The sequence below is a fragment of the Diplotaxodon limnothrissa genome, linkage group LG15 (assembly GCF_057381915.1).
Source record: "Diplotaxodon limnothrissa isolate DT_005_m linkage group LG15, D_limnothrissa_male_GT1.1, whole genome shotgun sequence".
In the NCBI taxonomy this organism is placed as follows: domain Eukaryota; kingdom Metazoa; phylum Chordata; class Actinopteri; order Cichliformes; family Cichlidae; genus Diplotaxodon; species Diplotaxodon limnothrissa.
In genome coordinates this window covers 9,513,521-9,526,095 of record NC_140610.1, presented here as the reverse complement: position 1 = coordinate 9,526,095, position 12,575 = coordinate 9,513,521, and the positions used below count along the sequence as shown (strand labels likewise).

General features: G+C 39.3%; 1 protein-coding gene across 3 annotated transcripts in view; it reads left to right on the top strand.

Moving 5' to 3' along the window:
* Positions 1-12,010, top strand: part of LOC146617029 (low density lipoprotein receptor adapter protein 1) — a 45,177-nt gene extending 33,167 nt beyond the window's left edge. The window contains exons 4-10 of one of the 3 annotated variants that reach the window (XM_085372521.1): positions 2,529-2,643; positions 3,003-3,075; positions 3,229-3,315; positions 5,422-5,579; positions 7,088-7,122; positions 10,781-10,809; positions 11,905-11,951. In XM_085372521.1, coding sequence (XP_085228647.1) covers positions 2,529-2,643; positions 3,003-3,075; positions 3,229-3,315; positions 5,422-5,579; positions 7,088-7,122; positions 10,781-10,809; positions 11,905-11,951 — 544 coding nt within the window. Of the gene's footprint in view, positions 1-2,528; positions 2,644-3,002; positions 3,076-3,228; positions 3,316-5,421; positions 5,580-7,087; positions 7,123-10,780; positions 10,810-11,379; positions 11,475-11,904 lie in introns of those variants that run through there. The other 2 variants (XM_085372520.1, XM_085372519.1) reach the window with 2 other exon arrangements.
* Positions 12,011-12,575: the final 565 nt, after the last annotated feature.

The following is a 12,575-nucleotide window of genomic DNA, read 5'->3' as shown; positions in this document are numbered from 1 at the left end:
ACCCCCACCTCTGAATTGGGGGTTGGGTGGGTGATGACAGCATGAATATAAAAAATAGCAACATAGCTCGTGTCGAAGAGTTCTGCTATCGGCTCTATGGAAGGAGCCCCTAATTGTCCTTGTTGTGCTGTTTTTAATTATAGTGAAAAAGGTCAAGTGCAACGTTTACCGTGGCTAATTTGCATATCTATTTAAGGCAACAAACAAATGACGCATGCTGCCGATTCAGGTAACCATCGCATATACACAGAGTGACTGAAGATCAATACAGCTTCTAATAGCCTGTGTAAAATCTGACAAAGGAAATTCACTGCTTTTGTTGCCTCAGTGAGCCCCAAACAAGCTGCTGTGGGAGAACAAAATGGCTTGGTGGACTTTGTCTGGATTGGGTTTTAGATAACTATTGAAAATCACAGGGCCGAGGCTGTGGCTGGATTTGCAGACAATTGGATTTCTTGAAAACCAGATAGTGGATTCAGTGTGACTGCTGGGAATGAGGTTTCAAATGCAATACAATCACAGTGGAGATCAATTTGTAATCTTAGACTTTCTATTTTCCACTGATGGTAGAAATTTAAATGTTTCAGAGGAAAAAATATATATATACCCACATGATGGGGACATTTTTCTGCGGTTGATAAGAATTCGCAATATATTATGTAACTGTCAGGGAGGTTATTTCAGAAAATCTTCAGCAGATTTACTGCAGTTTCAAATGCCTTCCTGCAGTGGTTGATGCTCTCAGATAAAAAATGAGGAACAGCAAACAGTTGATCTGAATATAATATTTTTTTAAAAAGTCCTTTACCTTTGAATAATTCTATCATTTTCATCACAAAAGTGTAAATAATGCTCCTTTGCTGAAAATTCAGGGTTAATCGACAAGCTCAGTCTTTAAAGGTAACATTTTATCAACATTCGAGTTCGGCATGAAACACTTTCTCTCCATCCAAACTCTGAAGTTCCTACAGCTTCAAGCACAACTCACTTATGGATGTCACTGCTGCTCATTTGTCTTTGCCCAGCTGTGGGACTCAATCAGCATATTATTCATATCCATTGCTCTGGTGCTGTGACTGGTGTGCTCATGCATATGCAAAAAGTAAACCGCAAAGTTACAGCCTTAATTGACATGTAGGCAGTGCAGCTTACCTTGATCTACGAGGTTTCATTCACAGTGCGGACTAGTAGGTAATGTTGTGTACTTTGTGTCGCATGTGTGACACTAAAGCCTTCCTATTTGTACTTTTTCGTGTATCATTCATTATAAATGGATGTACACTCATGGCAAAATTCAAACTCTTAAGGTTTTACATATCGGAACATAATTAAAAAACATTATATGGTCCGCACTGGGTCTGAAAATTAACTAAATACAACCTTAGATGAACAGAAACACATGAGATATTACACCCTTACCGCTTCCATAGGAGTTAAGACTGTAAGTAGCAGCTGCGTGCTGCTAATCCACTGTTAACTGGTTATCAGTAAATGTTAGCATCTCCCATGAAATCAGAAATTTTGGTAGTTCTATGGTTTAGAACATTCAGCTATGTGTTAATACAATGCCAAGGAGGGAAGACTGCAGCAATGAATGAACGGTTGGTGATCATCAATCTGGGAAGTGTTTTAAGGCCAATTATAAAAACAGGCCATCATTCTGCAGCGAGAAGGAATATTCCCAAGTGGAAAACATTCAAGAAAGCTGCATTGGAAAAAAACAGAAGACTTCTGGATAGACGAGATGTTTGCACAGCACTATGTTTGGTGAAAACCAAACAGAGCATATCAGCACAAACATGTTACACCAACTGTCAAACACAGTGGTGGAGGGGTGATGATTTGGTCTTTGGGCACCTTTTAGTTATTACTGATCATGAAGTCCTCTGCATACCAATGTCAAATGTGTCAATAATAAGTCAAATGTGAGGCAATCTGTCTAATGGCTAAAACGTGGCTTACATATGGCCATACAACAGGATGATGATTCAAAGCAAAGGGACAAATTTATAACAGAAATGGCTAAAAAAAAAAAAAAAAACCCAAATCAAGTCATTGCAGTAGCCCAATTAAAGTCCAGACCGCAACCTCATTGGAATGCTTTGGCAAGTCCTTAGGTTTGCTGTGTATAAACAAAACCTAATGAACTGAGAAAACATTGTAAAGGATGGTCAAAATTCTTCCACAGCAATGTGAGAGACAGAAAATTATTGCTTTAAGTTATCGTTATCAAATGTGGTTCTACTAAACTACTAAATCATCTTCGTTTTTCCTGCGTTCCTTCTGCATTTTGCTCCATTTTTGTCAAATAAAAATAACATGGTGTTTTATGTCATGTGTTGTTAATGATCTTAGTTTTATTCACCTATTTTTAAAACCTGGTAAGGACTAGATATTGCTTTATTTATGTGCTTGGCTGAAATATGTAGAGCCGTTGTAACTGACTGTATATCATGTGAATTGATGGAACTGCTACACTGCAATAAAATTCTGTTCTCTCTCATATTTCTCTCTTTCCTTTAAAACAGAATCTCATACTGCACAGCAGATAAAACTCAGGATAAGGTCTTTGCATATGTTTCACAGAGTCAGTTCAACGAGACTCTAGAGTGCCATGCCTTTCTCTGCCAAAAGAAGAAAATTGTAAGTCTGCAGTGCCGTGGGTTTCTTGTATATACCTGGATTTAGACTGATGTGTTGGATATATGTTGTCAGACTTTAGGAGGATGCTCAGTTTGTTTCAGGACCAATAATTGTGAACTCTAAGTGCAACATAACAATGGGTGGCGTGTGGCTCCATCTTGTGGCTGTTTCCTTAGTGATACTTGAGATTTACTTCTGTGGTTAGTATTAAAAAAATACTGCTTTCTGACAAATCTTTCACAATAGATACACTCTTATCCAAAGAAAAAGTTAAAATATCTTCTTTATCACAAAATCAAATACCCATTATTAAAAATAATTTAATTTCATCTAGTTTCTCTGTGTTATTCTCTTTCCAGGCTCAGGCTGTAACATTAACAGTAGCCCAGGCCTTTAAAGTGGCCTTAGATCTTTGGGAGATTGCTCAGGAAGGTAAGTTCCCTGAACAAAGAGGAAATGACTCTGGAACTTACGTTTATACTCAGCATTTTGTGGACATTAAATTGTCTGTGCATAAATGAAAGTTTCAAGTATAGTTGGAGTCTGTTATTTTCTAAGAGTTTGAAACAGCTTCTTGGTTCACAGACAAAAGCAAGAAGGCCAGGACCTGCTGTACGTGCGCAGCAAGCAATGGGCAGACGGAGGCAGCGGACGCTCAGTGTGTCCCAGCAGGTAACTTCATTTTATTGTGTCCTCATCCATATTGTGTCCCCGCATATCGAACAAGAAATAACTATATTAGTGAAAGGTAAAAGACAGCAGAATGTTAAATACTGTGTTAACTGTGAAGTTGTTTTAATGTGATTTAACAAATTATCTAGTTCTCAATATTAGAAATAGCAACAAATCCAAATTAAATTCATTTTCTTTGCTTTTTAACAAGTCTGACACATCACCATAAAACCGGGGGGGGGGGGGGGGGGGGGATTATAAAAATTCTGTTGAATTCATAATCAATATTGTGCCAAGGTGTGTTATATTAATTATATTACAACATAAAGACCCTACAGTATTAAAAAGAAACCCCGACAACCAGACAACCCCCGACGAGCAGGCACTTGGTGACAGTGGGAAGGAAAAACCCCATTTTAACAGGAAGAAACCTCTGATAGAATCAGGCTAAGAGAGGGGCAGCCATCTGCCATGAGTAGTTGGGGGTGAGGGGAGAAGAGAGCAGATAGAACCCGGGTTTAATAGTTGCTAATGATTAAATAGTAGTGATGTATAAACACACAGAGAGTTAAAAGAGGTGAGTGAAGAAGAAACACTCAGTGGATCATGGGATAGCCTGCAAGCCTGTTGCAGTATAACAATGAGATGCTTCAGGGTAATCTGATCCAGCCCTAACTCCAAAATTTATCAGGATTCGACTTTTTCTTTCTACTGTTGAAAACTTTTGAAACACTTACTACAAATAAGCCTGCAGTCTGAGAGAGAAGTTCTGTGCTAAGATAATGAGGTACTATGAAGTCTTTAAGATATGACAGAGGCTGATTACACAATCTGCTTTCCAAAATAAGGTCATGACTTGAAAATCTTTATTATTGCTCTAATTTTATTGAAAATGGTACAAATACAACTTTTTAAATGTTGAAAAAATGTGATTTTTAATGAATTTGAGGCAGGCAACATGTTTCAGAAGATAAAAGCGTTTTTAGGGATGTGCAGCATTACGTTTTCTTTTTTAAACCACTCTGTGTTTGGGTGCAGACGACACATTAAAACAGCTGAAAGTTTTGATCTACGCTGCTCAAGCTGTTTGGGGCCTTCATGTCAGAAAATTAGAATTCATCATGCGTCACGGCTGACAGTTTCCTGCAGTTTCCACTTTTTACGCTCTGCTAACTTGCAGCTGTCTTTTTGAGTCGCACAATATTTACTGTCGAGACGAGAAAGTGGCGTCAATCTTCTCATCTATCTCTCAGCAAGAATGCCAAAGAGTGTCTTTTCTCTTAAACCCTTTTTTCAGGTTTGTTGCTTCTGTAATCAATTCTCAAGATCCGCGTTTGAAATCAGTCTGCACACGGGGATCTGATTAATGCTGGGAAAATAATATGCTGTGTTATTGAAGTGAAGCAATAATAAGATGCTGATTTGTTTCATCTGCACAAACCTATCCGTTTCAACTCATCGTGACTAAGTGGAAGTCACTGCAAGTCAGTCCTATGATGATCTTAAATGACCTTTTCAGTTATACTAAGTCTATCACAATTTTGGCTTTTAAGTTTTTGATTGACACTGCTCTCTCACAAATGTATCAGTCATCTGTCACTTGTCATACACGCTCAGGGCAAATCACCCTTCAGGGAAACAGTGAATTTTAAGCGCCTTCTAATGACTGTGACATTTATAGGTTATTCTTTATAGGTCAAAATGTTTTCCTGACCTCAGAGGGTCAGCAGACTTACAAAATGAGACTTAATCATCCATTGTTAGTCGCGGCCTGGTTTTCCCAGATTCTTTCAATTAAAATTTGCTCTGCTCCCAGTGGTAGTGGCCTGAGGACATAGAGAAAGTCTGGTGTGAAAGCCTCAAGGACCTTTGGAATAACTACACGGACAGATGCATTAAAGTTTTACAGAGATGATTTAAATTGTGCCTGTCATGAAGAAGTTTTTGAGTGCCACGGGCTGGAAATGTTGTTTCACCTCTTTGAAATCTGACAGCTCTTCCTTTCCTTTGCGTCCGGATGTGTCTGTCCTTTACCTCTCATCTGCCTGTCTCTACTCTGCCCTCTATGTTTCCTTCTTCCTGCTCTTTTGCTTTATTGTTTGGCAGCCTCTCATAAGCACCTGCCATCTCTCATAGATCCAGAGACACATAAGCCCAGTGGGATGGAGGAAAAGCTCCGGAGGCCCTTATTCTCTGCTTCGCTCAGCTCGCCCTCACCTCGTAGTAACCCTACTCGAAGGCGACCAATCAAACATGACTCTTGGGTAGGTCAGCTTTAAAGCGTTACATCATTGCTAGCTTGTGTGCTCTTGCTACCTGTCAAATACAGAATTAATGTCTGCTCCTTTTGCCTATAAATCCATGCCTGCTTCAGCATTTGGGTACTGCACATTTCAGAAGTTCTCCACTCCTAATATATCACTATGTCTGTTAAATCCTCAAACCAGCTGCTTTTAAATACTGGGGTTAGTGGTTAGTGACATTGCGCTTTTGTGGTTGCTGCTCCAAGGCTTTGCAATAGCCTTCCTTTCACAATCAAATAATCCCACTGTTAAATGTTCATACATAATATTTGTTTTTAGTTTTTTAAACCATGTTTATTTCATGTAAAATGTATCATTTCAACTTAGTTTGATGTTGTCTTTCTATTAAATGTGCTTTAAACTTTTAAACCGAATAAGTGGACTAGAATGATGAATATGGTCATATATCCATGGACCTCTTCTTTACATGAGCCAAATTTAAATGGAAAAAATTGAAACTTTAAATTTCAGTGGAAAAAAAGATTAAAATGTAAAAGTGGGAAGGAATAGTATAGCATGATTATTGGTCATATCCTGCCATTTATCCTCTATAAAACATAATAAATATGTGCAAAGTATAAAATAATGGGAGCTAATTTTATACATTTATTGCACATCTGTATATAATCTGGTGTTCAGTTGCAGATTTTCAACACTAGGTGACACCATACCCATACGAATGTCTCCCATATACACTGCTCTCATACACGGAAATCCCGATGATGCACATTTTTCCCTGATGTGCCTTTCCTCTCAGTGAGAAATGATCCTGTGGCTGAACGAGACCTGGTTCAAGCTGGTTCAAGTTCATTTTATTGCTGCAGTTGTGCAGTTTATCATCTGTCCGTGCTTATTAAGTGGGGTATTTTTCCAGGGTACTTTCTCATATTGTACTAAATATCTATTACTGTGACTGTTATGGTAAATGGTAAATGGCCTGCATTTGTATAGCGCTTTTCTAGTCCCTAAGGACCCCAAAGCGCTTCACACTACATTCAGTCATTCACCCATTCACACACACATTCACACACTGGCGATGGCAAGCTACATTGTAGCCACAGCTGCCCTGGGGCGTACTGACAGAGGCGAGGCTGCCGGACACTGGCGCCACCGGGCCCTCTGACCACCACCAGTAGGCAAACATGGGGTTAGTATCTTGCCCAAGGATATTTGGCATGCAGCCAGGAGGCAGCCTGGGATCGAACTACCGACCTTCTGATTAGTGGCTGACCTGCTCTGCCACCTGAGCTACAGCCGCCCCACTGTTAATTGAGTTGCATCTGTGACTGGATTAAGAGAATCTATTTTCACAGATTGATTCCTCAGTAGCAGTTCATTTATGTGAATAAGCAAACAGGCAAGCACCTGGCTCAGTGCAGATGCACAAATGCTTGAAAGTACAGAAGGAGCAGGATTATAACTTGAAGCACTTTGAACGTGGACTGAGTCCTATTGTTGTGTCTCAACAGGATGTGGAAGATGGACTTGAGGATGCATTCTCAAGGTGAGCTTTGTTCGTGACTGTAATTCTGCAGAGCGCTAATGAGAATAAAATCTGATTTTCTTGTTTTATGCACACTAATATTTAAATACTACCATAAGAAACAAATGTATTCAACACATTGTGACAATGAATATTGCCTTTTGATTACAGTTGAATAGCTCCTGAGTTACACTGAGGGCCTTTGAGTCTTTGGATGAAATATCTTTTCTTTTGAAAACAGATATTGAAAGTCACATAGAAACTGAAATAAGCAGGCGAATGTGATAAACGTGATTTTCCAAGGTACCTTGGTCTAAAAGATGGCATTGAAACTGGTGAAATAACTTGATATTCAAAGCAGCTGTCTTAAGATATTTTCACAGTGGCATGCAAAGGTTTGGGTGGGCATAATCAAAATTTCTTACTGTGAATAGTTGAGTGGGATTATCTGATCTCCAAAGAGTTGTGTGAAAAATTCAAAGCTTTAGAAATGATCTGACTCATGCAAAAGACCTTCTGCAAGTTACAAGTTACACACTCTGGAGTTATGCTGCGCTGTTTCACTTTGTTGTGAATCCTCCACTAATATGACCGTTGTGTGAGAGGCACCTTTCCACCAAATTTAGTGTCAGAATTCTGCAAATTTGTCTTTTATTTTATTCAACCTTATTTTTACAGGTAATCCCACTGAGACTTAGTGTCTTATTTACAAGATAAACGTGTTTCAATTTTTAAAAAAAAGAAAAAGAAAAAAGAAAATAGTGCTACTACTGTATAGTAATAATATAGTAATTATCATTTAACTGTTCTTTTAACTCTGTGAACTTGAGGAGACCAGATTCTGTTGTCTTGAAAAGAAAATATGTTCCCTTTCTTGCTTCTTGTAGAATCTCAGCTTCTCCGAGGCTGTTCAGATACTCTTTTGCCTTATTTTTCATTTCATAATTTATGAAATGTTTTAAAGGGGTGATAGCTCTGGACTCCAGGCTGCACACCCTGGTTCTCTTCCTGTTGAGCCGCTCTTTTGAAGTACATGCAGAATGGTGTTATCAGCATTTTTGATGAAATATTCCAGGCTTTTCCTGAAAAATGTATACACCACAGCATGTGTTGCTCCAAAAACATTTATATGCTGTTACTGCTGTACACACCAATGCATTAAAAAAACTTTCCAGTCTTTCATCACCCCTCACCCAGCTTCTGTGAAATGTGTTGTTTTCACATTAAAAGGAGGAATTTATTTCCTTATTTATTTGTGTGTTTATTTTTAATGACATGTGGCGTTTTGTTTTGAAAATCTGTATTATTATTTAGCTCTATACGCAATGGCCAACCTTTTTTGAAAAGGTGAATTTGACTGAATTTTTATTCATAGGTTTCCATAAATATACATTATTTGTCACTGTACAACATGCACCCTTAAAGCTGTAAGCTTGTTCTAAACATCAAGCATAATTGACTCATAGAGATCATGTGGAACAAGCAACCTCCTTTGATTGCTACAAGATCACCACTTTCCCAGACAGAGGTTTCAGGAGCACACCAGCTCAAACCAGTGCGGGAGCTCCACAATGCATCAACACCTTGTCACTGAACTAGGATTACGATACAGCGCTTATACCACGATGTGTGACAGCTTGTAAAATTGACTTTTTATAGGTGTAGGATACCTGCAGAGACAGGAATGTGAGTCTCAGGTGAAATGAGACATGAGGGATATGAAAAAGTCACACGTCAAAGGAATACCCCCAATTCTGCCTGATTGTTACAAATCCTTGCATGCAGATACCCAATTTAAAAATTGTGTATCTTTTAAATTAAATATATAAACATAGTATATTTCACCTGTTACTACTTAATGCACTTGATCACTCTGAAAACTCGCAGCTCACAAAATGTATGATTGTCTGCATGACTCTTAATTTCGTTGTGTAGCCAGCTTTCAGTCTCTGAGACTGTGTATACATCCTACAGCTCTGTAAAATCTGTCTACAAAGACAGAGAAGAGCTACAGAAAGATGGTGCTGCACACATTAAAGACATTGCACTCGTTAAGCTGTGCTGCCTGTGGCTAACGGAAGTTTTGGGGAAAGCAAATGAGTAAATTCGACGAAGGGATTTTCTGCATGTGTGTTTCTGTGGAAGTTGCTTTTACATGCGTGGAGAGCAGAAAAGGAAAGCAGGTCATCACTCAGGCACTTCTCAGCAGGGATGGGGACAGTTGTCAAATAGTGGGTAGGTGAAACTCTAGATAAACGTCTACTAAATCTGACGTCCTGGGAGTCGCACTAAAGGAGTTTGAAGTGTTTAGAGTGAACGTGCTCTGCAGGGGTCAGCAAGGATGTCAAGCGCTGCAGTTGTGGTACAGCACTGGTGAATGAGACGCGGCCTGAAACTCTGAAGAATCTGGGTGACATTGAGTTTTCATGGCTGTCACACCTATTTAATGTTGTATGTGACTTCGGGAATGCCTTTAGATACAACAGAGGAGGGTTTTATTTGTGGCTCTTCATATGTTCAAGGAGAACTCTGTTTTAAAATGTCTCTGCTGTTTATCTACTCTCTAGCCCTTTGGTTCCCAAAATGTAAGTATGTTTAACTGCCAAAGATTTACTGTTAAATAGAAAAAGCTCTTTTGTGAACTGAGTGGTTTCTGTTATATTTCAGGCCTGCTTATACAACAGAATGACTGGGTTTGCCTCAAATGTTAGTGAAGGTAGTCTCTGCCTTTACAGCTACCCTTTAAAAAACCCAGAAACTATTCTAGTGGTCTTAAACCATGTCTTTATATATTATGAGGTGTCAAAACTCGTCATTAAGGGTACTGGGGAAGCAGTCAGGGTCGTCTTTAAGGGGCAAAGAATTTTGCTAGTACCCATTAAAAATGTTTTTGGTGAAGTATTTTACTCTTGCTTTACTCTTGCTCTAACTTTGTATAGCTCATAACATTAGGTGTTTGTATAGGAATTGTCTGTTTGGTTTGGGGTTGGGTGGTTGTCTGAATCTCTTGCACACACTGCAGTAAGTTTCCATCACCAGTGCCTCTTCAGCTTCCTGGTATATCTACGAGTGCGCTTGTTTAAATATAGCATCGGGGTCACGTTATTGGTCTGCGGTTTGGCGATTCAGTTTAAATCTCTTTAATCCACTTTGGTGTAAGCAGCAGCATGACCTCTAGGGGTCACTGGTAGCACTTTGTAGTTTTGCGAGTTGAGCTGCAGCTGATACCGTTAAACCAACTTCAGTAGAATAATTTTAATTAACACTTAGCTGCACAGGTCAGGATTTAGACCTCATTAAAAAATCTATTTTTAGCAGAGCCAAAAGTGCTCACAACTATTGACTTCAGCTTCAGTTCAAACTGGTTTAATTAAAATGATTCATTTATGGTATTTAAAATTTCATAAATGAACGGCGACCCTGTGTAACAGCCGATTTAGCACTGAAGTACTTCTCCCCATTGAAATCTGAAGTGTTCTTTTTAGTTTAGTTTAGGCTTCTTTGTGTGTCACTTTGCTAACCGCATGGTGAAAGTGGGGCAGCTCACTTCACAATGTGTGCATGTACACTCCTGATGCCCTTTACCGGAACAGTTCCTATCACCTTTTCTTCACTTATCCTAACCTTTAGCACTGATTCACTTTGTCTTGATTTCTTCTGTCTTGAATCTGGCACGCAGCAACATGGAAACAGAGGAGACAGACACTGGTAAGTGATGTGATAAATGTATTGTTTTAGGACAGTACATGCTTGCTCTGCCTCCTTATTTCAGGCCTAATGTGAAAAATCCTAACTATTATTATCCCAGTCCAATCTGCTCTCTGCAAGGGGAAAGCACTGGCCTCTGGACGTATGTGACTCCACTAATAAGAAGATGATACGCTCAGAGCCACATTAAAGTTTTTGTTTGTTTGTTTGTTTTTACCTGAAAAGATTATTTTGATTTCAATTAGGATTAAACTATTACTTAAAATCTGTTTTTCAATATTAATTTTAATATTACATTTCCTTGGTTAGTGGTCCAGCCCAATGTAAATCTTAACATCTTCATCTCAACCTCCTGTCTTTTTGTTGGTGCCACCATTACCAAACCATACCTCAACAGGTTTCACTTTGTAAACCGTCCCTTTCACTCTTGCTGCTATCCTTCGGTCACCTGTCTCCTCTCATTCACACACGTATTCCATCTTGCTTTTACTGGCTTTCATTCCTCTTCTCTCCAGTGCACACCCCCACCTCTCCAGACTCTTCTTACTCTGCTTCTTACTCTCACTGCAGATCACAGTGTCATCTGCAAACGTCATAGCCCACGGAGACTCCTGCCTGACCTCGTCTGTCATCCTGTCCATCACCAGTGCAAAAAAAGTGACTGAGTGAATGATATAATTTTAATCATTAAGTTGCACATCAAAGCCATTGGCGTGCTGAAAAATGTTTATTGTTAAAATATAATATACCAAATAAATGAGGGTAGCGCTTCTGTTCAATTTTGGAGTTGGCTTTTGTTTTCAGTGTTGCCAGTGTTTTTCCGAACAACATCAAAAACACTGAATTTTCTTGTTGTCTGCCACTCACGACCTCACACGCTGCACTTTATCCACTAGCACTCCCTTTTCCCATTTGTTCTTTGTCATTTTGAGTCAAATCAACATCCTCTGGCGTTGTGTGTTTGTGTCTGTGACCTTGCTACATTATATGCTTCCTTCTTCTGTCAGTTTTTTAAACCTTTGTATAGACTGTAAACCCCTTTGTCTTCTGAAAAAAATGTTCTAGCAATGCTCTGCTTTTCTCTGTCTCTGTCAGACTGGCCGAGTCCCGCTCCGAACCCATCTCTGACAATGCAGCTTTGAGTCTCCCGGAGGTCTCCACTGAGAATCTGTTGCCTGTCTGCAACAATGAGTTTAAATAACATACCGGCAATAGCTGCCCGACGTACAGCACCACAGAAATTAGACAAAAAGCATACGCTCCAGTACCCAGGCTGACAAAAACAGCATGCTTTACTCAATCAGAAAGAAAAAAACATATCACCCTCCCCGGTGCACAAACTGAATGAGAAAGCCTGTATTTGATATTCAGTCACTGCTGCAGAGAAGCCAGAGTGAATACCCTGATATCATGAAATGTTATTTCTATGAATGCCTGCCTGTCAAAATCCACTTCTCTCAGTGTAAACAGCCATCTCCTGCCATCTTAAAATTTGGTGCACACAGTGTGCAATACACCACAGCGAAGAGAGCAAGGACCACAAATTTATACACAATGCAAATCACACAGGATGAAGTTTGGAGTCTCCTCCTTTTAGTAATAATTTGTGAAACATTTCCACATGTGGATTCCACTTGTAAATTACAGTAAAGACTGCACAAACGTCACAGTCCAAAGATGTGTGCACTGTATATATGCCTGCTATCGCTTTCTGAAAATGTGAGCACTCTCTAATCTTGCTGTTTGTTTTGGTGCAGTAACAGCTG